Source organism: Dermochelys coriacea, chromosome 10 (assembly GCF_009764565.3).
Source record: "Dermochelys coriacea isolate rDerCor1 chromosome 10, rDerCor1.pri.v4, whole genome shotgun sequence".
Lineage (NCBI taxonomy): Eukaryota > Metazoa > Chordata > Testudines > Dermochelyidae > Dermochelys > Dermochelys coriacea.
In genome coordinates, this window is record NC_050077.1 from 26,032,309 (window position 1) to 26,060,017 (window position 27,709).

General features: G+C 40.1%; 1 protein-coding gene across 3 annotated transcripts in view; it reads right to left on the bottom strand.

The window, feature by feature from the left end:
* ABAT (4-aminobutyrate aminotransferase) overlaps positions 1 to 27,709 on the bottom strand; it is a 144,315-nt gene that overhangs the window by 48,843 nt on the left and 67,763 nt on the right. For all 3 annotated transcript variants that reach the window (XM_038420038.2, XM_043494676.1, XM_038420040.2), the window contains exons 3-5: positions 13,582 to 13,679; positions 12,717 to 12,746; positions 11,006 to 11,123 (exon numbers count right to left, since the gene is read on the bottom strand). In XM_038420038.2, coding sequence (XP_038275966.1) covers positions 11,006 to 11,123; positions 12,717 to 12,746; positions 13,582 to 13,679 — 246 coding nt within the window. The remainder of the gene's footprint in view (positions 1 to 11,005; positions 11,124 to 12,716; positions 12,747 to 13,581; positions 13,680 to 27,709) is intronic.

A 27,709-nucleotide genomic window follows, 5' to 3' on the forward strand; every position in this document is an offset into this window, starting at 1 on the left:
CACTTAAAAAAAAAAATTTAAAGATGCCTTGATTGTGGAGGCAAGGATGATACTGAAGAAAGGGGCCCAGTTCTGAAATAAGAGAACTACCAATGGATTCTGATGTCTTACAACTTCATATGGACAGAGCGAGAATGGAGGAGAGGATTTTTCTAATGGAAAAGAGTCCACATACTTTCTTTGGGATGTCTACACAGTTTTTGTACCACATTACATTAGTTTAGAAACCACTAAAGTTAAAGCAGTACAACCCCTGAGCACGGACGCGGTTATACCAGTATTTAGGTATTTATATCTACATAGCATGTTTTTGTAAATTTACAGAAACTGATATAGTTAATGACTTTGCTGCATTGCACATAGAGGAAGATTGGTATAATTTTAAATGTTCATTTGTTGAAAATGTATGGTAATGAAGCAGGTTAATGCTGAAATACAAAAATCCTACTAGGGTCATTACAAAAAAAGAGTTGGTGCCATTATCATTATACGTCTGTGACATTGTGGCCACATTTTTAATCCACTGTCATAGTTAGTTCTTGCTTAAGAAAGGCCCAGAATAGGAACAACAGTGATTACTCGCATTACACCCAGCTCCAGCCTTCGATGTTAGGCTCTCCTTGCTTTTATATGTATCAAACACTCAAACTCACCAATTGCCTACAACAGATAGCTACAGTACAGGAATATAACAGACAGATCAGATAGCTAAATCTCTCTTCCTTAAGCAGATTTTAAAAAGTATTGAACTAAAGGAAATGGATGACGCAGGGAACTGGTAACAGATTAGGGAGTCTTCTACACTTAGGTCACTGGTTTGAACCAAGAAAGTAAAGTCCAGAAGTCCTTTCTATCTGCTGGTGGTTTCATGTATAGATGGAGGTGAGCTGGTGGGTTTCAGTCCAATTCTAGTCACTCACTATATGAAGGGCACATTTATAAACAGTTTATAGAGGGTTAATAAACTATGTTAGAAGTTATAGACATGAGCAATATGTATTATAGATGGTTGTAATCTTCTATAATACCTCCTGATGTGATTAGCAGCAACTTCTTTATTTCTTGGATTCCATAACACCTAATTATGCATTTATTATGATGTTTATCAATCAATCAGTTATTAATCCACTATAAACTATATATAAATGTACCCTAATATAAAGCTTGCCCCAAGTTCTTAGTTCACATCTGTTCATATCACAAAAGTCATGACGTGCTAAGGACTTGATGGGCACAAATAGTGAACTGCCCCTCAAGATCATCTCTCTGATTCAGACTGGAGGCACACTGACAGGGCAATGTAAATGGGTGCTGCACTTCCACTGTCTGTGCTGTACTTGTTCTCAGAGCAGAGGAGTTAAGTCTCCGATGCAGTCTATCTGGCATTAAATTCACTTAGCAGTTATATTCTATCATCCTCATCAGTTGACAAGAGGATGGTCTACTACAATTCTGAGAAATTCATTACCCATCAGATAAAATCCTGGATTTATTTTAACTAGCTGCAGAGCTCCATTTTGCCTTTCATTTCTTGAGTACTGCATTATGAAATATCAAACTAAGGGTATGTCTTCACTACCCGCTGGATCAGCTGGCAGTGATCAATCCAGCAGGGATCGATTTATCACGTCTAGTCTAGACGCGATCGCTCGGGGATAGATTTCTTTCCCATTGACTCTTGTACTCCAGAGCCGTGAGAGGGGCAGGCATAGTCAATGGGGGAGCGTCAGCAGTTGACTCACCGCAGAGAAGACACCACAGTAAGTTGATCTAAGTATGTCGACTTTGTTATTTACGTAGCTGAAGTTGCGTAACTTAGATCGATCACCCCTAGTGTAGATCAGGGCTAAGTGAGACTTGCCAATGTTCTGTTTTTCATGAACAGGAATGGGGGAAGAAACAGCCACACTTGACTAGCCGAACAGCCCGGAAAATTTTATTCCAAGCCATACTCTTCTATCCTTGAAGCTCACGACTGAAAATTATGTAAAGTATTAGAACAGATATATCAAACATTCCCCCTCCTTCACCTTGGATGGGCATATCAGCAAATTCCATTCACTTCCCATAAGTCTACTTTTCCATGTTTTAACCCTGCCCCAAGAATGTCACCCAAAGTTGACTGAACTTCATCTCTGTAGACAGCATGCATCCAATTAACTCTTTCCTTCCCATTTCTCATTAGACAGCTACAGTGTGATAACAGAGATGTTCATATAAATCACTTCTGGGTAACAATAAGAAAAGGAGTACTTGTGGCACCTTAGAGACTAACAAATTTATTTATTTATCTAAGGTGCCACAAGTACTCCTTTTCTTTTTGCGAATACAGACTAACACGGCTGCTACTCTGAATTCTGGGTAACAATGTAGTTCAACAAACATACTCACTTTTTTTTTTTTTTTTTTTTTTTTTAACAACGAACTGGGAAAGGATTTTTCTAATTTACACTTTGGAGAAGAATTATTACTTGTTTTTTCAGATGTGTAGATGGGATGAAGTTTACCAAAAAGAAGAAAAGAAAGAGAAAAATGGAGGGACGAATTTGAATTAGCTACAATATAGTGACCTAAGCTACCATATATTATGGAAAAATCCAACCCACTTGCTCTGTGCCAGAAGAGGTTGCTAGCCATGTGGTATTAAATATACACAGCAATGGGCAAGTACCATTGTCTACTTAAATCATTTAGCCTGTTATGGAAGTTTCTTTTCCGTTGACTAAGCAAGACCAGCATTTCTCATCTTATTTGTACATTTTAGGTTTCACATGCAAAGCAGTTCGAGTTGTCAGGTATTTTTCACTATTAAGTTACAGAGTTTTTTGAGATCTTGTACCAAAGGTGATTTTATCCTAACAGATTTGTTTTCTAATTGGAATAATTTGTGTTTCAAATATTAAGCCATCTCCTTTTGCACATTCCTGATAGGCATCTAAGAATTGTTAATGCTCCCATTACTATGGTAATTACATGCAAAATATGGTGAAGTCTAGAACAACTTAAAAAGAAATTAGTATTTAGTACACGATTTGAGAAACAAATTTCGTAAAGGATCTGGAGTACATACACCAAGACATATCTTTCATGAATGCCATCACCTGACTCCAGTAATAAGAATATAAGAACAGCCATTCTGGGTCAGACCAAAGGTCCATCTAGCCCAATATTCTGTCTTCCGACAGTGGCCAGTGCCAGGTGCCCCACAGGGAATGAACAGAACAGGTAATCATCAAGTGATCCATCTCCTGTCACCCATTCCCAGCTTCTGGCAAACAGAGGCTAGGGACACCATCCCTGCCCATCCTGGCTAATAGCCATTGATGGACCTATCCTCCATGAATTTATATAGTTCTTTTTTGAACCCTGTTATAGTCTTGGCCTTCACAATATCGTCTGGCAAGGAGTTCCACAGGTTGACTGTGCATTGTGTGAAAAAATACTTTATTTTTTTTAAACTTGCTGCCTTTTAATTTCCTTTGGTGGCCCCTAGTTCTTGTGTTCTGAGAAGTAACACTTCCTTATTTACTTTCTCCACACCAGTCATGATTTTGTAGACCTCTCTCATATCCCCCCTTAGTCTTATTAATCTCTCCGCATACGGCAGCAGCATACCATACCCCTAATCATTTTTGTTGCTCTTTTCTGAACCTTTTTCAAGTCCAGTATATCTTTTTTGAGATAGGGCAACCACATCTGCATGCTGTATTCAAGATGTGGGTGTACAATGGATTTAAATAGAGGCAATATGATATTTTCTGTCTCATCTATCCTTTTCTTCATGATTTCAAATAAGCATGGCATATGTGCTCCAGACATATATTTCAAATCTAAGGACATACAATAAATGAAAAAATATTTCATGTATACTGTAACAACTTTTTGCACATCTACAAGTTAAAAGAACATTAAGGTTGTAAAGTCAAGCACTTTAAAGTTAGCATTAATTCTGGCATTTACTATCTACAACCTCAATTTGGCCCCCTTGTGCGTATGTATTATGCTGTAATTTTTAATTACATAATCACACGCTATTTTTTCCCCAGGACCCCTGTCTCATGTGGCAATTTTGTGATGTAGATGATGGGAGGCTAGCATAATACCAAACTCATTTTCATTTATAGAAATGCAGGGTCAAATTAGATTTTGTTTAGTGCAGAAACACACAGTGTCCCCTAAAACCACGGCTACTTCCACATTAGAGCCAACCAAATTGGTTTCCCAAAAGCGGCCTCAGACAGAAAGCACAGCAATTGAGTTAATGGGTGCAAATAGTGAGGGCTTCTGGAATGCTTATTCATTCATTAAGGTGCAATGTGCAAAGCATGTTATTTGACAACATAATTGCAAAAAGATTAACTCAAAGATTTTTGACTTTACAAATACTGCAATGACTCAAACATTGCTAAATTATGGATTCAGAGAAACGTGGTGGTGATTGCATTATCACAATTTCTATACAAGGTACATCTCCTAGCTTTCTAATTACCCCAGAACTTTTTGCTGGTGCTCTTCCAACGGAAACATTTCCTTAAACAAGTCAGAAGTAACACGTATGCAGTGCTTGTACACTGATCAATCAGTGGTCATAAATCTGCATTCTTTGCAATTGTGCTTGAATCACTGCCTGATTTTCCTTTCCACTGAAATATTTCTCAAAAGTTAACCCAGTTTTCCAGAGTCTGACAACTCCATCCTTCAGTCCCTTGCCCATCAGTCTGCCTGCCACCATAACTTTAAATCAGCACTACAGCCTAATCTTTTATGCAGTTTTATCATATTAGATTCCACAACTGGTTCTTTGCTTCATTTTCTAATTTTTTGTGGATTGAAGTACGAACTTAAACAACAAAGAAAGAGGAAGTTACTCACCTTGTGCAATAACGATGGTTCTTCAAGATCTGTGTCCCTATGGGTGCTCCACTTTAAAGGTGCAGGGGCACACAGACACCTAATCGGAGATTTTTGGTAGCAGTGTCCCATTGAGCCCGCGCATGTGCTCTCCCTCCCTCGTGGTCTGCCTCAAGTCTATTTAGCACTGCACGGGAGAAAACGCCCCCCCACTTCTCTACCACAGAGCCCTATAGAGAACTCTAAAGTAGAGGGGAGGGTGGGTGGGTTATGGAGCACCTATAGGGACACACATCTCAAAGAACCATTGTTACTGCACAAGGTGAGTAACTTCTTCTTCTTTGAGTAGTGTCCCTAAGGGCGCTCCACTTTAGGTGACTCCTGAGCAGTACCCACCACTGGAGGCTGGGACTTCGGAGTGGAGTCTTTTACTACAGAGAATACTCTGAAGTCGAAGATAGTGTCAGCAGCCAAATCTTCAGTGATCGCATAATGTTCTGCGAAAGTATGGGCAGAGGCCCAAGTCGTTGCTCTATAGATTGCCGAGATAGGGGTATCCCTATGGGATGTGATTGAGGTAGAAACTGATCTTGTGGAGCGAGTATGGACTCTGGACAGAAGTAAGTTGTGCCCTTGATAAGTAATTAATGCAACTAGAGACCCATTTTGATAGTCTTTGAGGTGATATCACAGTGCTTTTGGATCTTTCTGTGGATGAAAGGAAGAGTTTAGGGGATTTCCTGAAGTCCTTAGTCCTGTCCAAGTAGAATGCTAATGTCCTTCTAATATCTAGCATATGCACAATTGTCTCCCAGTTGTCACAATGTGGTTTTGGGAAAAAAACAGGGAGATGGATCTGTTGATTCATATGGAAAATGCAGAAAAAGTAAGGAGAAACTTGGGATATGGCCTTAGAGTTACTTTGTCTTAAAAAAAGGCTGTGAATGATGGATGTGTGATCAGGGCTGCTATTTCTCCTATGTGCCTAGCTGAGGTGATGGCAATTAGAAATGCTGTCTTCATGGACAGTCTGTGAGAGAGAACAAGTTGCCCTGGACTTGGACGGAGGTCTAGTCAAAGCCAGGCTGGAGTGGGTGCTGTCACACGGGGGAAGAGATTCCCAATGCCCTTAAAGAATCTACACATTAGTGGGTGAGCAAACACCAAGCGGGAAGCCATTTTCGCAACAAGATGTACCTTAAGGGAGCTGAGTGAGAGTTTAAAATGTAGTGCAAAATCAGAGGAAGGAAAGATGAGGTTGGGTCTTTGTGTTTGGAATGACACAAACTTGGAGTCATTTCCATTTTGTAGATAAGTATGTCAAGTGGTCAACTTGTGGTTGTGTTGTAACTCATCTTTCCGCTCGTCAGAGCATTCTTCCTGTAAGCCGTGGAACTAAGAAGGAGCCAATCCTGGAGGCGGAGGACCCACAGGTTGGGGTGAAGGGTCAGTCCATTGTTTTGAGAGAGTGGGTAAGGAATGGGCTGAAAAGAAACAGAAGGGCATATTACTATCTGTGTCAGGTAAGGGAGCCAGACTTATCATGGTCAAGAGGGGCAATCAGAATAACTCTCGCTTTGTCTTGTTGAATTTTCAACAGAATCTTGGATAGAGTAGGAAACTGGGAAAAGACATACAAGTGGTCCCTGTCCCATTGGGAACATGAGGGCAACTTCCAGTGAATGTTTCCCAAGACCAGTCCTGGAGCAGTAACAAGGACCCTTTTTGTTCCATTAACTAGTGAAGAGATCCATAGGCAGGATTTCCCAAAGGGCGGATACATCTTGAAGCACCTCTGAATTCAGTACACACTCATTGTCGTGAGAAAATTCCAACAGACTGTTGGTTGTCACATTCTGTATCCCTGGTAGAGAGACAGCTGAGATTAGCACACTGTGATGGGTGCATCAATTTCAAAGTTTGAGTGCCGTCTTATAGAGGGAGGGAGATCTGGCAGCTCCTTGGCTGTTTATACAAAACATACAGGTAACATGAAGTCCATCATGACCTTTGTGTGTTCATTTTGATGAAAGGCAGAGAGCGCACACAGGCACTCCTGACAACCCTTGCCCCAAAAGAGAGTGATATGGAAGGTCATTTCTGTGGAAGGCCATTTGTCCTGAACCTTGTTGTGGTGTAGGTGAGCTCTCCAGCATATTAGGGAGACATGTGGTTAGTGAGAGGCGCACTCTCACTCATACTGCATCAGGTTGGTGCTGATAAAGTCCAGCTACCGTACCGGGGTTAGTATGCTACTACAAAGAAGAGAACCTTGGAGAATACACTGTGTGGAGCAGTCTGTACTGATAATGATCCTGCCCCAAAGGTAAGCAGTAGGAAATCTCCTGTACGATGGTCGTATTGAGATATGGAATGTAGGCACCCTGTAGGTTCAGGGCTAGAAATCAATCTCTTTGCTCTAGAGCTGGTCCTAACTGCTGTGAAATAGGGTAAGATGACTTCTGAGTGGCGTAAAAGATGTACAGATGGCAGCTGATGCTGTAAGTTATCATTGTTCGAGCCCTTGACCAGCTCATCAAAAGTGTTTATAAGAGGCAGTTTGAGAGGTCATGGACTGGGGTGCAGACTATTCCCACTTTTATGCCCTGGGCCTCTTAAACTGTGGCTCATAACAGCATTGAGATGATGGGTATTGAGAAGATTGTGACCTGTGGTGAGGTTGAGAGGTATATCTTCTCTTCTGTCCCACAGTGTAGATTCCTAAGAAGTGTAACCTGGTCCGAGAATCCTTCAGGATGTGGAGAGAAAATCTGTCTTCTCCACAAAGAGTTCAGCCCTTCAAACTGGAATTCTATAGCTCTTTGGGCAATCTAGAGAGATGTAGCCAACAAAAAAAAAAAAAAAACCAGAACCCACCTCAGTACCACTGTCATGGAGACTGGGTGGGCAGCTGTAACAGCTACATCCAGTGGTGTCTCTAGGACCAGTCTGGCTATTAACTGACTGTCTCTAAGAATGGTCTGAATCTGTTCTTTTTGTGTTTCCAGAAATGTTCCAGAAACATACTGGGTTTCCCATGATTAATAAAATTGTACTTTGCCATGACAGTTTGGTAATTTAGGACTCTAAACAGTAATGTTGTCGATGAATACCCCATCTTGCCAAGGCTGATTGTATGGAGTTGACTTGGCAATATGTTGCTTGCTTCGTGCATTAACCACATCCACTATGATGGAGTTGGGTTGCAGATGCTGAAAAACAAAGTCCGCCTCTTTGGGTAGAGATGTAGGGTTGTTTTTGTTTACACTCCGTTGCAGGTTGGTGCGATGGAGGCTGGTGTCTGCCAGATGACTTTGGTAGGATCTAGAATCACCTCATTAATTGGGAGGACAATTCTAGATGAGAAGGTGGTGCACAGAATTTCCACCAACTTGTGATGTGTATCTGCCACCTCCTGTAGGGGAATCTGCGGCTTGTCTGCCATCCCCTTGGTAAGATCCAAAAAGTTCTTAAAATCTTCACCTAGTGATGAGAGGTGGGCAGCACAGCCTCATCTGGGAAGAATGGGGAGAAGTGTGCTGGCGAGGTAGCTTTCTCTTCGGGTTTTTTTTTCCTGTTCTGAAAAAACTCTCTCCTGCCCTGGCTCAAGTGCTCTGGACAGCCAGGCTGTAGCAAACCATCTGGTGTATTCTCCCTGAGAGACACTGGAGATGGTCGTGACGTGTGTGTACATCACTGAAGAGTTACAATATGGCCTTGGGGGATAGAGGGAGGAAGGCGGGCATGGGCAGTGGGCTTACCTCAAGGGGCCCATACCGCGATTGTAGGTTGGCTTGATGGAATTGGGGAGGACCCTTGTCGTGTGATGGTGGGCCACGATGAGGGGCTAGGGAATGATCTTTTCCTGGCCAGATTTGTCAGTGGGCAAGGGTTCTGCTGACTGGGGTATTGGCAGTATGCAGCCCAGTGCCAAGAGCGATTCTGGGTGTCGGGATGTGCTCGATACCGGGGTCCTGGTACCAAGTAATGGGGATTGTGGTTCTTCCCCAATCATCAGGTCTCCAGGGTACCAGAGCTCATGCAGTAGCATGGGTTCATTTGGTACCACAGAGGAGCGTCTGTGGATGTTGTCAGTACCGATAGTTGGGCAGAGCACTCCCTAAATGAGAGTTTTGTTGTGCCCAGTACAGAAAGATTGTTGGTGCCACTATTTTAGAGATGGTACGGTAATTGTCTCTCCTTGGATACTGAGGCCACAGGTCTCCAGAGTATCAGAGCACGTGCATTACCATGGGCTCACGTGGTACCACAGAGGAGTGTCCGTAGTGTCAGCAAAGGGTCCTGTGGCACCTTATAGACTAACAGACGTATTGGAGCATAAGCTTGCGTGGGTGAATACCTACTTCATAGTGTGGGCCCTTCTATCAGGGCCAGAGCCTGCCCAGCACTGGCTGTCCTGGGTGCTGGTCTCCTTTGTTCAGGAGACAGACCTTCTCCCTTGAAGGTCTGGGAGAGACTGCCTGATCCCTTCCTGGGCAGCCTTTATATAGGGCCTAGCTTAGCCCTCATTGGCTGGCTGTAATACTGGCCCTGACTGGCTCTCTAACAGGCCCTCCCGGATTGACAGCCACCTTGCGCAGCTGCTCTGGCCCGTTGTAGCCTAATCTGGCATGGTGGTGGGGCACTGCCCCACCACAAAGTCCAATCAAATTAATGCAGCCTACACATCTGGAAGCTACATATTTGGACTATTCTCAAAAGAGGCTATGAAATGGCAAACTTTTAAATTAAATGTTTTGACAACAATGCTTAGCTCTTATATGGTGCTTTCCATCTTCTACAATCTTTACAAACATTAAACAGAAATGCTATCTGCTATTTCAGTCCCAGTTCAGGTCAGCAACGTTAAGTGGACCAACAGCCATAGAAGATGAAAGTGGTGTTAAAATACTGAATTCATTTCATCCAAAAGAACCTTTATTTTAGTGAATTTAGATGAAAGGTGCCAACTTGACAGCCCTAGATAGCAAATTCTTCCATCCACTGTATAATGCAGTAGGGGTACAGCAAGCTTTCCCTGCACTTCCCATCAATGTGCCTCAGTAGTGGCCCAGATGTACCACCTCTAAGGATGGGAGTGAGGTTCAGTTCTCATTTCCATTTAGCCTCTCTGCTGAGCGTGTCAACAGGAGGACAGTTAGAGGTAGTTTCTCCAATGTAGACACCTGTCCTCTAGGACCTGGGTCAAGATCAGCAACCAGTTGGCATATGCTAACAACTTTGGTTAATGCATCTGACCTTTCAAATGGAGGGCAAATACTTCCTCTACTATTCTAAACCTCCAGATTCACTCCCTAGGTGACCTTTTACAAAAGTATGTTAGGGGACCAAAACAGCAAGAGAAAGTAGTCATGAACCTGACTATTGGCAATACAAGACTTGATTTAAACAACATCGTTGGATTCTCTCAAGTGTAATGATGTGCAAACATATCTAGCAAGTCCATATTGGATGACCTAGCTTAAATACTTTAGAACCAAATTGTTTCAATTGCTGTGATCAACATAAACAATGTACAAAGTGGGCTAGCACTGGTCAGGTATATGATAACACAAAGGGAACTCTGCAGGGCTAGCCCCACAGTATGCCAATAATGTATTTAATCATGCAGACTCATAAGGAACTAGAGAAAATGGATTTCAGACACAACATGTTTGGTATCTACAGAAGAGATATGTGAGGATAAGAATGCCTTCAAATGAATGTGTTTTGTCTGCGTTGGGAAGAGGTTGAGTGGGAGGACAGTCTTTGTCTCAGAAGGGCAGCTGTGTCTTTAAGGCAATATGCTTGCTCAAATATTGCATTTAGGCCATTAAATTTAATAAGGAACTTGTTTTAAAAGTTATAGAACCCTCCACCCCCCGTGATTCAATCCAAGACTAATATTATGTCTCCTTCTAGGTCCCAATATATGCTTCAAGTGAGCCATGTGTATTGAATCCTAAAGCAGATCCTCCAGCTATACAGAGATGCAATTATGAAATATAAATCAGTGAAGCACTGTGACTGCAATGAGGCAAACATGGTGTCAGCTATTTCACTGTTTAATCAATCAGCTTCTCCAGCAGAGATGGGAGAGAGAAAGGAGCAGTTCCATAACAAACTAGGAGCTTTAGCGCAATCTGGCTCTTACCTATTGGGATGGATGAAATCTGAGAGTAGAGATCCAGCATGCGGTTGCCATCTACGTCTACAAGGTAGTTCCCTCGGCTCTCTTGATAATTGCAAAAAAAATGCACAGCTTCTGCATTCTTACACGAAAAAAAATAAACCAATCAATCTAGTAAGTGGCAGAATATTCAGTTCAATCTGGAGATAGTAAATGCGGGACATATATAGTAAAACCTTTTTGAAAGTATTGACAAAATACAAACATACACATCTCTGCTGTATGGAAATTAAGTTTACTGTAGCCTCTTACAAAAATGGGATTTTAATAGGAAGTGCAGTAGAGACACAGGAGGGAACAGAATGAGGTACAGTATTTCACACCTCCTCATCGAAGGCTCTCAAGGTGTTTTACAAGCATCAATGAATTAAATGAAGATAATGATTTGCCCAAGGTCAAATAATGAGTCAGTAGCAGAATAGAGAATAAAACACATTATTCCTGACTCAATCTGTTCCTCTAATAATCCGCACACACACACTGTGTGCATGTGGTCTTGCATGTGCCAGTTGGTGAGTAAAGTTGAACTGCAAGGGTATGGTTTCTGCACATAAATCAAGTGTGCACATTGCAGAATTGCTCTTTGGTCAAGGAAATATATAGTTATACTGACATACTTTTAAGATCAAAGATTCCTATGCTCATATCCTCTACTTAATAGTAATTAAAAAAATCACCACATTCAGTAGGAATCCATAAAGAGGTAAATAATAAACAATAGGGTGCACGGACTGCACAAAACATTTCAGCATTTTAAAACTGTTAGAGTTATTTTATATTAAACATTGTACAATAACGTAACCATAAAATACTACTGTCACAATTCAGGGCAATTACACCTGTATTCCCCCTTCAGTGGCCCAATCCCCTGTGTTACTCCCAGCAATGACAGTCTGCCTAAACAAACCTGCTTGCTTTCTCTTCAGACACTGATAACAGACCGATTGATACAGTTATAAGTAACATACAGCGCTTTCTAAGCAAGCCTACTTTATTCTTAAGGTAAATAGCATTATAGAGAAAACATCATAAAAACAATAAAAGAACCTACACACATGCTAAGAAACTAACCAGAGACCACCACAACTCTAACACGGCCTCAGGCAAGAGCAGTCTTTCAACACCCCACTCTCAGGGTTTCCTTGTGGTTACAAGTTCATGACAGCTTCAGCTCAGAACAAGCACACAGTTTTATATGCCCCAGTAAGTCAAGTTCTTTCAATCCTTCCCTAAGGATGGGGCCTGCTGTGGATCAGAGGTCCTTTCCATTGGCTGTCACTCTTTGGAGAAGTCAGTTTGAACTAGTATGGGTGTGTCCGGGGGGTGGGGAAATGGCTTCAAAGGCTGATAATGGAGGAAGTACATTAGCAATCCCCTCCCTATTTGAAACAGTACATACAATGCCACAGTAACACATACACAATTGCATTTATAATACAGTTTACCCCAAAGGTATTAACCCCAATTCAATAATGTTTAACTTTATTCAATAAAGTTTACCTTAATTCCATGAGGTTTGTTCAGGATATTATAGGATATTGTTAGTCTGTTACAACTACTCCTAGATTTAAACCTTTTTTGCCTAGTTTTGCATTATGAACCTAAAGCTAGAAAATCTGATTTTAAAATGGAAATGCTGAGAGATTGGCAGCAAAAAATAAACTTGATGAGTTACCTGAATTCCATTTAGCTGTTTCATTAACTCCTGAAAGGAAATAATAAAAAAATCAAGAGCATGATAAACATAGTTTGTACACTTCAACTGAACTGCTTTAGTGATTTCTATTAAAGACTTGACTCCGTCAGAAGGAAATAATGCCCAGCTACATGAAACCCTCATGTCACTTTCAAATCTAAAGTATCAATTTGTAATCAGCACAACCAGTTCTGTGCTGCAGCTAGAGGACTGGGAGACAAGCAAATATACTTCGCTCTCCTGCAGATCGGAGGTTTCATTAGACTCACTGGCTTCTAATTCTTAATACTAGCAGCAGACATTAAGGAACCAGGAGGTTAGACACAAAGGGCAAAATCTCCTCTCTGATCAGCCATTGCAAATTTTTACTCAGATACTCTGCCATCTCCCCAGAGGCTCCTTTAGTTGCCCCTCCCCCACATTTTGCAGGCCCTGGTACAACGGTACTACTTGCACCATTGAAGTTATACTATTGAAGCAGATCTTTACAGATGAGATCTTTCATGCAGATCTGGGAGGAGAGTTTTGTCTTAAAATATTTGAGACAGACAGACATTTGCTTAACTCTTTTCGTAATCTGATCTAAGTGTGTGCACAGTTATTTTCTTGCTGCTTGGAATTCCACCCATTGGTGTTCTTTAGTATTGTTTCTTCCATTTTAGTCTCTCATTCTGGGGGTCTTGAAAGAAAATGGATTCTCTGTATTGTGTAGTCATATTTATTTAGGATAACAATAATCTTTAGCTCCCGGTTTTTATGCATCAGGCCTGATACTGTGTTTTGGTCGATCACAGTGTGGTCGGGGTGTGTGTGTGACTAAAACCACCTCACTTTGTGAACTTACTCTGGACCTAGGCCCAGGAACTTCTGTCTTCATTAACGGTCCATCATAATCAAAGTCCACATCAATTTTAGCTGCAGTTTGACTGATCAATCTATGCCCTGTAAGAAATAAAAACAATGAAAAAACTAAATTACAAACTCCCCCCAAAATAAATATCCGATTCTTCTTCTTTATAAGAATATCCAATAGCTGAGGACATCTATGTTGTACTCTGTGAAGAAAACTTTCAGGGCCTGATTCGGATCTTGTACCAATGTAAATTAGGAGTAACTTCAAGGAAGACAGTAACATTATCCCGGTACAAGTGAGATCAGAAATGGGCCTCCCTAGCTCTTCACTAGAGAAGAGGAGTCAGTCTACTGTTTAGAGAAGGGGGAATGGGAGTCAGGAATCTTAGGTTCTATTTCCATCTCTGTTACTGACTTGATGTGTTACATTGAGCAAGTCTATCCCTGGACTCCCATCTGTAAGATGGAGGTGATTCACTACCTGCAGAAGTGCAGTGACCATTTGAAAATTCCCATGGAATCCTCAAATGAAAGGTCTTACGGTATGTTTAGTAATAATTCTAAGGATGTAAAAGAAGATGTACACCTCAGAAAAGAAAAATGGCTTTGTTAAACAAATAAATACTGCATGACTAAGACAGCATGCACTGCAGCTCAGAGAGCTGGGTCATACTGTGGTTATCTTTATTCTGACCTATGGGTAGACTGCTGCTCTGTAGCCATGCGTGTAATGAAGGAAAGATAACAGACCTGACATCTCTAATGAAGCAGAAAGGCAGAAAACTACCATGCTTCATCAGTAATAGACTGCTCCAGTTTTTTAAAGGAACTTCTGAAAGATATAGGATTTGCATGTGGTTTTAAAGGATGTAGAAAATAGCTTTTTCCATTATCCTCACCAAAACTGTAAGGTTTAACATTCAAGAGTAAAACAGTTCACAAGACACAATCTAAGCAGTATTTCCTGAGTAAAATCTGAGGCGTTCACATGTGATGAAAAAGAGCAAGGCAAATCTTGTAGGATCTTAAGGTTTTTAAACTTACATCACATTCAAGGAAACATGATCAGTGAAGTTTCTGGTCAAGGGTCCACATTAATTTCCTGTATGTACTGACATGGACACAAAATATTCAGAGTGCTAAAGTACGTAATAAGCAGTACTTACAGACCAAAAGTGCTAAGCAAAGTAAACTTTGCAAATCTGATACTGCTAACAGTTAGCAGTGATATAAGCATGCTTTACATTTGTGATGCTCTGTACAAATACAAATCAATCAATCAATCCTTACCAAGACAGTATCCTCCTCTTACACATAGCAGTCCACAGATTATTTGTAGACCATACCCCTAAAATCATTCCATCAATTTGCAGGATATATTCCAAAATGTTTAATAAATACCAACTTCCCTAAAAATAACTAGATCATATTATACATACATGGGATTTTGTCCAAGAATACAGACAACTGTCACAAATACTGAGAATTACTTCACTGAACGTCTGATGTAAAACATTAAGTGCATATTCAGAGTGAGTATAAAATGCATTTGTTGTGAATTTTTCTATGATCCTGTCAGAGGGCAGATAAATGAACTGCAACAATTTAGCACTAGAGGATATTTAAAGTGATTCATACTCTGAGGAATCCCTCACCATGTTCAGGGATGCAGGCCAAAACAGTTTAAATGTTATATTTTTTCAGATTATAATTTGACACTTCACAATTTAAAAAAAAAAATCATTTTATTTATTTATTTATGATATCTCCTGTCACTTAAGAGCAGGGTGCCTAAAGTCAAGAAACAAAGGGATGCAGTATCAAGGTAGGAGCCTGAAGGCCACACATGGAGTTGATTAGTTTCCCGTCAGAAACAGAGTCTTTCCACTGTCTTTATTAGGAGTTGGATTAGCTTCCAGTTCCTAAACCCTCCCAGTTCCCAAGGGGCAAACTACCCTGTTACACTTGGACCTAGCCATGTTAAATTTTAAACATGCATTTTGTACTCTCCATTTAAGTAGGATGGGCAAGGAGAGTACAGATGCTAGAGCATTATCAGGGAACCACGGGGGAAAAAAAAGACAACAAGCTTGTCTCTATACTCTTCAACTACAGCAAAATTATTAACTGTACAACCAAACATTCTCATCCACAGTTTTTGCTGCAGGGTACCCAAGGGCCATTCCCCAGAAAATTATCTCCTTTAAATTAATCTCAATTGGTGTAACTGATTCAGCGTTTTAGTAGCACCACACCTACACCAGGTTGATACGTGGTAAATGGACACTAGACAGATTCATCAGAGCACAGGTAGAAGTTACCATTCAACAATATCACATTGAGTGGCAGGAACAGATCTGCCAATCACCCCTAAAGTGAAACACAACAGAATGTACCAGAGCTCCAGAAAGATAAACATATGGGAAGGCAGGCAAATGCCCAGGTATGTGGAAAGCATCCTGTAGCAGAGTGCAGTATTATCAGCGGTCTAACCCTCTACTTTTCTGCAGATAAATTATACTGTGGAAAAATAAAACAAAGCTCACTTTCCCCCACAAGATTTTAGATTTAGAAGGGGCTTGAGAAGCTTATTAGAGTCATTTTGCTTGAAATAAATATTTAGTAAAAGAAATAATGGAAGGAATCTCACATCTGCAATTCTCAGCAGAATGCATTACAATTTTGAACAGAACATTTGGCCAAGATTTTCAGAAATGACTTAATTTTATATGCCTCAGTTTTTCTTATCACAGGCGGTAAGAAGCAACTGAGAGGGCGTAGGCTCGAACTGATATACCACCGCATGAGCATGGCACTCCAGAGGGCCCCACAGTCAACCCTATGGATATCGCTAAGGCAGGAATCTCCGACAACTGTGCATGTGGGCGCGCACACACCTAGAACGGAATCAACATAAGCAAGCACTTGAAAAAGAAAGGAAAGTTTTAGGAGTGTTTTTAAAGTTTAGAGATACTACAGAAGAGTCAGACTATGATACCCTTTGCCACATTAAAAGCATCTTGAGCCATGAGTGGCCCTACTGACTTCAATGAGGCTACTTGTGTAGTGAGGCACTAGCCAATCTGTTAAGTACTGTAATCTGGCCTTTAATAATAATAATAATAATAATAATAAAATAATAATAATAATATCCATCTGAAAATTTTTCCTATTAATTTCAGCCAGACTTTCAGAGTAAAAGTACTCGTTCTGAAGGTCATTCAAGTTTGCTACCTAATTTAACAATCAAATCATGCTCAAAAAAAAAAAAAGTATGCTTCCTTAATGACAGATACATTACCACTACCCCAATACCGCACTCCCCACTTGCAAAATGGAGAGGGTGGGGAAGAACATTTGTAAAACACCCTGAAAAGACTGAGAGCTAAGTATTCTATTCATCCCTTGGATTTTTTTTTTTAATTTATAATTGTTCAATAAAAAAGTCTAACATCAACTCCCATGGGAAAATTCTGCTCTGGATGGTGCAGCAAAGGAAGCAGAAGGTGTTTCCCGGTGCATCCTCCTCAGCAGAAATCCCACCAGCCAGGACAAGAGCTACACTGGGGGGAAGCTATCTGGAGTCGTTTCTGCTGCTCCCCTGGCTAGTGGTTTTCACAGCATAAATCACTAAGGATTCGTTTCTTTCAGCAGCTAGATTCATTGCATAGTAAAACTGATCTACACGACAATGATTTTCAGAGGCTCTGAGCACTTCTGAGAAATCAGGCCATATACTGAAGAAAACAGACGGGGTGCAGATTAAGAACACCTTACAAGAACACTCACATCAAAAGCAATAATCCATAGGTAACTGTGCATATGCGCGCGCGCACACACACACTCACTCACTCTTTGAAGGGATCAGTGTAGGAAAAAAAAGCATACATTACAGCATTCTAAGGAATACTGAAAAGAAAAACAATAAAATACTCAGCAGAGCAGCAAAGAGCTAACCAAGGGTCATTCCCACCCCTTTTTGTTGTTGGTATTTATGCAAAAGTTCCTGTGAAGCTAAAGGCACATAATAGTACTTTAAAAACAAGCACAACTGTACTGTGCAGTGCTGCATAAATTTACATTGCCACAGCTCACGTGTCTTATTGTATGAATAAACTAAATCTCTGGCACATAGTGCAGGAATTATTCAACTGAACTGAAAACATATTACTGCTCCCCAGTTAACATAACAGTCTTTGTGCCTTAACGGTGACTTCATCAAATTAGAAATGTTGATCAATTAGTGGAACAGATTTTTTTTTTTTTTAAATAAAACCTTTTCAGGAGCAGTTTATCCAAACTGCCTTAATTTTCAGTAAGTGCTGTTGACCCTGAGCCATTTGAAAATGAGAAACACAAATATCTATTTTCCCTATTTGTTTGCTGTCATCTGCAATATATTACACTTCGTTTTTCACCAAAGGCAAATAACTTTTAGGCTGTTTAACAGATATAATATACAAATACATTTTTTACTTGTTTTCTAAACAAGAAGCCTACATATCTAGTTAACAGAGCACCTGAATTTATGAGAACCTGTGTAATGGCAGATCTGATTTATTACTCTCTACTATTTCATAAGGAATCTCTCCTCTTCTCCTTATCATTTCACCTCCCCCCCTCCCCACACCCGACACCTCTTTGAAATTGAGAAGCTTTGCCATACGCAAAACAATAGATGCATGTTTCACCAGATCAAAGAATCTGAAGAGAATTCCCTTCTCATCTTGGGTTGAAAACTGAAGAGATGTCCGGGGGCGGAGGGAGTGGGGAACCTAACAAAGCCTTTGGTGAATTAGTCCCAGTTTGGCTTCAGACAGATATATTTTCTGACTATCAACACCATTAAATTTGTTTGTTTTAACCTCTCACCACTTTAAGCAAGTGGTGGGCAGATTACGGGTGCACAGTAGCTCACACATTTTCTGGCAGTGCCAATAGATACATTCTTTCAGCCTTGCAGTATTCCATTTACCCACTTACATGGGGCATGTATTTTTGTTTAAAAGGGAAATAAACATTTTAACTAAAGTAAATCATGAGTCTGTGCAAATATACATTCATAGCAATTCTGAAAGGTTGATTTGCTGATCTTGTGTGTCTCAAATGAATATCAGTCAAGTTATAGAATAAATTTGCATAGGGAAATAACGTTATGGTTACTTCTAATGAACTTTTGTATTATATATCCAAACAAGAGATACTGAGATTATAACCAGTCAGATCCCAAACTACATTTCCCAACAAGTCTGTTATTTTAATATTAATATAACCTGCAAAGGGAAAGCAACAGGAGTGCTGGAGTTGCTCTGAAAATCAGGCACATAAAATGGAAGTGACCTATCTCTGGGCACCAGGTTTTGAAAAATGTGGCTTCTGTCCTTAAAAGGTAGCTGTAATTGCATGATTGGAAAAAAAAATACAGTTTTAGGTGTTTCCTGCTCCCAATTGGTTATTAATACTGTCTTTATTATTATAGGATGATCAAACGTGAAATGTCATTGGGGTTATGTTACAGCCTTACTCCTCAGAACTAGAAAGCATTAGTGTCTGAAACTTCCCTCAACAATCTCATGTACTTTGCATACTTATGCTGATCATTTGCCAGTAGCAGATTAAGGCCTTGTCTACACTACCAAGTTTTGTTGCCAAAAACTGCCTTTTGGCGACAAAACAGTAAGTGTGAACACCCTTTGGCGTTTTTTGTTTTGTCGACTTTTGTGTGTCGACATAAGTTTTGTCAACAAAACTTGGTAGTTTTACCATTTATGCTGATGTTGTTACACCAGTATAACCGCCAGTGTAGACACTTTTATCCTGGTATAAGAGTGGCTTTTTTGGTTTAGTTTAAAATTCTCCCAAGGTGACATAAGATGAAGAAAAAAAAAACAAAAGACCACTCTTCGACCAGAATAAGAATGGCAGTGCAGTGGTATACTACTGGTATACTAGTGAGTTAAATTCACAGTTTAGTTTACACCAATATAACTTTCTTGAGTAAAAAAGGCCTTCTTGTAGCTGGGTTTGTAAATTTCATCCAGCGGACCAAATTCATCCACTGACTTTTGTAAAATGCTTATAAAATGTCTTGATGGGCAAAAAGAGGTTATTTCTTACACTGTTAGCTTATCACGATTGTAAAGCCTTCTGTACGCTTGTTATGATGCAGGCTATTTCTCTGAAGTTGTTAGCTGTTCCTGTTATAGCTGTAGGTATTTAGCCTGAAGAGTTAGCCTGTGAACAAGCATTAAGAGAGCTTTTCAATCATGTTTGGCTAACATAATATGACAGCACACTTTTTGCCTGTCAGACAGGGCCTTGGAGATCCTCAGATAAAAGGTACTATGTAAATATAAGTATTAGTACTAATATACTATATAATTTGTAGAGAATTTTCTAGCAGCAAAACAATCTGCAGTTTAAAGACTGTCAGTATATTAAGTTAAATTCCACCCTTCTTACTGCTGGCTTTTCAAATTTCTACAGAGCCCATTTATTTTGCTGTTAAATATGTCGGCAACATTAACAAATAAGCACGGTGTAACATTTAATGTAACAGGGATGGCATCATTTGCTTTAGGAGAGAAAAGGGTAGTTGTTTTCTGCTCTTTTTCTATTTACCACCATCATTCATCAGCCTTCTCTCTCAGCATTTCTAATAATCATACTTAGGCTTGGAAGGATTAGACTTTTATCAGTAAATATTGATAAACATCCATTTCACTGTATACACATAAACCGACAAAAGATTATTTCCATCAATAATCAAATAATCAAAATTTACAGATAAGCAAAGTAAGAAAAGGGCTGCTTGAAAACTTATTCAGAGTTTGATTTAAGGCTGTGTACTTTGTATATTTGGACACATGATGTGGACAATTTGTGTTATAATGGTTAAAGCTTGAACTTTTTATTCTCAACATCTACTATCATTAAATAAATACCATCTCCTCCCCCCATTTCCCACGACTGTGAAAATTTAAATAGATAAAAATTGCTTAATAAACTAATATTTTCCATCAAAAGTAATAAAATAAAAATCAAGTTCCATCAAGTGCAACAATACTTCACATTACTATAGAAACTTCCAGCCAAAGATCTCAGACATTAATTAATAGGTGCATCCTTTTAGTAGCCCTCCAGTGTCGTCAGCAGTGCAGCTCCAACCTTGTAGTTACATGTCTTCATGGTAAAAGGGCAGCAGTGATGGAGGGAGCTGTGCTTAGTGATGGAGAGAGAAGTGGTTACCCCTGAAAGGCCAAGAGGAGGATGGGTGTAAACACCCACGGTTCAATTCTGGTCTCACAGAACACTGATGTAAATCAGCAGTAACTTCACTGAAGGCTGTGTAGTTAAACCAGTGTAATCAAGAGGAAAACCCATTTCAAGGAAGGAGGAGAGAAAACTGGGTGTAGGAATAAAAACTTACTTTTAGGAATCCTCATCCTTCCCTCTGCAAGAGCATGTGTAGTGAGAGATCCTTTTCCCCAAAGAAGGCAGACTGTCTTTCTGCATTGCCACATGATAGCAATAATATTGCATATCACAACACCACATGCAGATCTATTACTGAAATATTCACTGTCCTACTTCATTGTGTTTGATAAAAAAAAAAAAAAATAGGAGCTGGAAGGTTACAAGCCAATACAAGAATGATTTTGATTTTCCAATCTCTCTCTTTCAGCCACTGGAAGCAGAATCTATTACTAAAGGATCTTGACAGGGAGATGCAATAGGCCAGGCTAGCATGAGCTGCTTGGAGAGCGAACACTGCTATGGAATCACACCCTGAAAACTGAGCCTGTTTATACAGAATGCCTACAGTGTAACATTAGAAGCCAGTAAGTGCAACAATTCCATACGAGGTGGCTTGTACTTTGGTACCCCTCCCCCACTCAGGGCTAGCTAGTAGTAGAGAAAGAATTCCCCACCACAGAGAAACACAGAGACCTGATACAAAAAGGCTGTAGAGTGGAAATGCTCACCTCAAAGAGCAAGGCAACAGCAGGTGCCAGGCCATGACAAACCTGAGAAAGAGAGGGCCAAGATGAGTGGACAGCTGCTCATGAAAAATATGTAGTATCAGTGAGGACTACAATGATCCAAACACCCTGGAGAGCAATGGGAACCACAGTCATGGCTATGTCCTTTCACACACTGAACTGGACACAAACAGAACAGCAGCTCTATATAGAACTGCTCTAACCAAAATCACCTCCCCCACTCCACGAGATGAATGAACTATTAGAATCTGTCTCAAGATATGAGAGAAATAGGGTGCACAATGTAAACTGTCCCCTAGAAGGTAAAAGGGACAAAACCCCTAGACTGGAAAAGTCAGCGAGCCTGTATATGCCGAGGGATCCCAGACCCACTGCCCTCACCCCTTGGCAGCACAAAAGTAGAACACTTAGAAACCCTGTAGTTATAACAGACACTAGGAGCCAATTCTCCTCTCACATCAATGTATACCAGGAGTTACTTCACTGAAAACAGTGGAGACACACCGGCATAAGTGGGAGGAGAATCAGGCCCGAAACATGTTAGTGAGAGTACAGATCACTTTGTCCCAGGCCCTAATTTGTTCAGGATTTCACTTTAGGCACCTCCCATACATCCATAAAAAACAAAGAGCAAACTTTAAAAGTGCAGGGCAGGGGAGGAGGAAGGGTGGCAAATATTAATATAGACAAAGGAGTAGGACTGACCGTGAGGAATCTTCAGGGCTTCTCATTTTACAATCAATCAATCAATCAAAGATCAATAGTATCTGAAAGCCCCACAATCTTCCACATGTTTATCCTCACAACATTCCTGTGAAGCAGGGAAGTGCCATTATCCCCATTTTACTGATGGGGGAATGGAGGCAAAAGGAAAGTGACTTGCCCAAGGTCACACAGGCAGACTGTGGCTGAGCAGCGAAATGAACCCAGGTCTCTCAAGTCCTAGGCTAGTGCCCTACCACTGGATCATCCTGCCTCTCTACAAGGGCTTTTTCAGTGAAAAAAAGAGCACGTGTGTGTGTGTGTGTATATATATGGCAGAAGACAGTGCTCATACCTCAGTGAGCGTGTGCATCTCAGAGCATAGCAAAACCTCTGCCAGTGCTAGTGTGAAGTGGAACAAATATTTAGACTGAAGTTACCAATTCCGATCAATCTGCAGTGTGTTGAACTGGTGACCGAAATAGAATTTTATTTTATTAAGAATCTAAATCACATGCAATCCAGAGAGGAGGAACCACCTATAGTCACTATTGTTTCTATAACATAAAAGCACTCATACACAGATTCTCCTGCAAGTTATTCTACTGACATCTCAGGAAACATTAAGACAGGATTACATACATTTCATAGATTCATAGATACTAAGGTCAGAAGGGACCATTCTGATCATCTAGTCCGACCTCCTATACAGTGCAGGCCACAGAATCTCACCCACCCACTCCTACAAAAAACCTCACCTATGTCTGAGCTATTGAAGTCCTTAAATCATGGTTTAAAGACTTCAAGGAGCAGAGAAGCCTCCCTCAAGTCACCCATACCCCATGCTACATAGGAAGGTGAAAAACCTCCAGGGTCTCTCCAATCTGCCCTGGAGGAAAATTCCTTCCCGACCCCAAATATGGCGATCAGCTAAACCCTGAGCATATGGGCAAGATTCACCAGCCAGATACCTAGGAAAGAATTTTCTATAGTAATTCAGATCCCATCCATCTAATATCCCATCTCAGGGGATTAGTCTTATTTACCCTGAATATTTAAAGATCAATTACTTACCAAAATCCCATTATCCCATCTCCTCCATAAACTTATCGAGTAGAATCTTAAAACCAGATAGATCTTTTGCCCCCAATGCTTCCCTTGGAAGGCTATTCCAAAACTTCAATCCTCTGATGGTTAGAAACCTTCATCTAATTTCAAGTCTAAACTTCTTGGTGGCCAGTTTATACCCATTTGTTCTTGTGTCCACATTGGTGCTGAGCTGAAATAATTCCTCTCCCTCTCCTGTATTTATCCCTCTGATATATTTATAGAGAGCTCTCATATCTCCCCTCAACCTTCTTTTAGTTAGGCTAAACAAGCCACGCTCCTTAAGTCTCCTTTCATAAGACAAGTTTTCCATTCCTCGGATCATCCTAGTAGCCCTTCTCTGTACCTGCTCCAGTTTGAATTCATCCTTTTTAAACGTGGGAGACCAGAACTGCACACAGTATTCTAGGTGAGGTCTCACCAGTGCCTTGTATAACGGTACTAAAACCTCTTTATCCCTACTGGAAATGCCTCTCCTGATGCATCCCAAAACCGCATTAGCTTTTTTCACAGCCATATCACATTGGCAGCTCATAGTCATCCTATGATCAACCAATACTCCAAGGTGCTTCTCCTCTTCCGTTACTTCTAATTGATGCATCCCCAACTTATAACTAAAATTCTTGTTATTAATCCCTAAATGCATAACCTTACACTTCTCACTATTAAATTTCATCCTATTACTATTACTCCAGTTTACAAGGTCATCCAGATCCTCCTGTATAATATCCCGATCCTTCTCTGAATTGGCAATACCTTCCAGCTTTGTATCATCTGCAAACTTTATTAGCACACTCCCACTTTTTGTGCCAAGGTCAGTAATAAAAAGATTAAATAAGATTGGTCCCAAAATCGATCCCTGAGAACTCCACTGGTAACCTCCCTTCAACCTGACAGTTCGCCTTTCAGTAGGACCCGTTGCAGTCTCCCCTTTAACCAATTCCTTATCCACCTTCTGATGTTCATATTGATCCCCATCTTCTCCAATTTAACTAATAATTCCCCATGTGGCACAGTATCAAATGCCTTACTGAAATCTAGGTAAATTAGATCCACTGCATTTCCTTTATCTAAAAAATCTGTTACTTTTTCAAAAAAGGAGATTAGGCTGGTTTGGCACAATCTACCTTTTGTAAAACCAGGTTGTATTTTGTCCCATTTACCATTGACTTCAATGTCCTTAACTAATTTCTCCTTCAAAATTTTTTCCAGGACCTTGCATACTACAGATGTCAAACTAACTGGCCTGTAGTTACCCGGATCACTTATTTTTCCTTTCTTAAAAATAGGAACTATATTAGCAATTCTCCAATCATTCGGTACTACTCCTGAGTTTACAGATTCATTAAAAATTCTTGCTAATGGGCTTGCAATTTCAGGTGCCAATTCCTTTAATATTCTTGGATGAAGATTATCTGGGACCCCCGATTTAGTCCCATTAAGCTGTTTCAGTTTTGCTTCTACCTCAGATATGGTAATATCTACCTCCATATCCTCACTCCCATTTGTCATGCTACCATTATCCCTAAGATCCTCTTTAGCCTTATTAAAGACTGAGGCAAAGTATTTGTTTAGATATTGGGCCATGCCTAGATTATCTTTAACCTCCACTCCATCCTCAGTGTTTAGCCGCCCCACTTCTTCTTTCTTAGTTTTCTTCTTATTTATATGGCTATAGAACCTTTTACTATTGGTTTTAATTCCCTTTGCAAGCTCCAACTCTACTCGACTTTTAGCCTGTCTCACTTTATCCCTATATTTTCTGACCTCAATTAGGTAGCTTTCCTTGCTGATCCCTCCCATCTTCCACTCCCTGTATGCTTTCTGCTTCTTCTTAAATCACCTCTCTAAGATTCTTGCTCATCCAGCTTGGTCTACAACTCCTGCCTATGAATTTTTTCCCCTTTCTTGGGATACAGGCTTCCGATAGCTTCTGCAGCTTTGATTTAAAGTAATCCCAGGCCTCCTCTACCTTTAGATCCATAGGTTCTTCAGTCCAATCCACTTCCCTAACTAATTTCCTTAAGTTTTGAAAGTCAGCCCTTTTGAAATCAAAAACTCTAGTTGCAGATTTATTTTTGTTAATCCTTCCATTTAGTTTGAACTGAATTAGCTCATGATCACTTGAAACAAGATTGTCCCCTACAACCATTTCTTCTATGAGGTCCTCGCTACTCACCAAAATTAAATCTAAAATGGCATCCCCTCTAGTCGGTTCAGCAACTACTTGATGAAGGAATCCATCAGCTATTGCATCTAGGAAAATCTGAGCCCTATTATTATTACTAGCACTGGTCCTCCAGTCTATATCTGTGAAGTTAAAGTCTCCCATGATCACGCAGTTTCCATTAGTATTTATTTTATTAAAAACATTAAAAAGGGCTCTATCCATATCCAGATTAGATCCCGGAGGTCTATAGCACACCCCAAGCACTATCGTAGGAGAGGCTTTACTAGTTATCTTCCCCAGTGTAATTTTTGCCCAGACGGACTCTGTCCTATAAGTCCACACATCTTGTGTGCTCAATCTATTTTGTTTAAGTTGTTAAATCTGCCATCTTTTCATTTCAGGGATAGAAACTACTTTTAGGGATAGCCATCTTGAGATCAAGTAGTGAAGAAACATAAGGGGAGACTGGTTAAAAGTCCTTTTTAAAATAACCAAATATTTTAATGAGTGTTTTTAAATAAATACTTTAGAAACCAAAACAGAATTTTAAAAGTTCAGCTTGCTTTTCAGGTTAAAATGCAAAAAAAAAAAAAAAAAAAAAAAAAAAGAAGAAGCAGCCACCAGCATCAATCAGCTTGGACTGTGAACACATTAGTCAGTTCCCTTTCTGGTTCTCTTCTCATGGACTAGCACAGTCCTGCACAGCCACTGCTTTGAAAACACCGCAGGGGACATTTACATTAGAAATGAGCTCCCACCCCAGAGTCAGATCTCCACCACCTCCCTAAAGTTTTTGGGGAGTTAAGATCTATCTTAGTTTAAATGCAACCATTTCTTTTTCCCCTGACAAAAGTTTCATGAAATTTTGTTTTTATTAATATTACATTCCAGTGAAACTTTTCTCCCACATACTCTTCTACACTTAATTTTGGGGTTACTCATCTTTTTACATTTGCCCGCTGCACTGAATTTCAGCTAATCAATTTCCCCATTTCTTCACACATGCTCCTTTGTCAGATGACTGGTTTATTTCATTCTGATGAGCAACAGAGTGCAGACTCCCATACTTGTGCTTTTGAAGTCAAGAATAATCAAGCATAGCGATCCTTTTATTGAGAATACATTTGTTGTAGAGGCAACCTGTACATAATTATTCTGCTCAATATGTGCTCATAGCTGAAGCATGACAGCACACAGCTACACAGATTTCTACCAGGGAACAGTCACTTTCTCCCCCCACTCCCACGCCACTTTAATTTTGTCATTTAAATATTGCAATATACAAACATCCAACTTACTGGATATCATTGTAATGGCTTTGATACCAACCTGAGAGCTTTAGGTTCTGCTGCAATTGAAAATCAATGCAATCTGTTATATTAATTTTGATGGAATAAATGGGCCCAAAGAGTCAAAGGGGTTAATATGATCCTGTCACCATTCAACATTAAACAGTTTTAAACAAGGTTCGAGGTTTGGTACCATGGCAAAAACACCATTAAATATTCTTTTAACCTTTTATTAAAGATAAAGGAAAAAGAGTTAAAGCATCTGAAATATAAACTATTCAGTAAAGCTTTCTTTTTAACATCCCTTATTCCTTTTTCCTTTAGCTGAAGATAATTTTTAGAATGAAAACTGCCCTGTTTGAGTCTTTTAGATGGTAGTAAAGATAGTAATAACTGTCCTTTTTGAAGAAAAGAGAAGTTAGTTGAGACGGCCTGGAGCTGTTAAAATCTGGTCCCTTTTCCTAAAAGAAAAAACAAGACAAACACACACAAAACTGAAGAGAAAAGAACAGCAAAAATAGAAAACTTCTAGAAATGGGCAGCTTCTACGCCTGGTGTTAGTTCTCACTTGCAGCCTCACTGCTGGAGAAACACAGGCACAGCACACAGTCTGAGCAGCCACTCCAAGACTTGGCAAACTTGTACCAGCATTGGGCTGTTTAAGGCATTGCTGTTAGCTGCCTTTCTGGTCTAAGGCTCACAGCAGTGTTGAAAAATATGCAGTCTTGACTGGCTAAACCAGATTCTTATTAAACAGAAGGCAAAAGAAGAGGGAAAGGAAAGAGAAGAAATAAGGTGGGGAAAGAAAAAGACACACAATTTGGGAGGGGGGGTAGGGGGAGAGAGAGA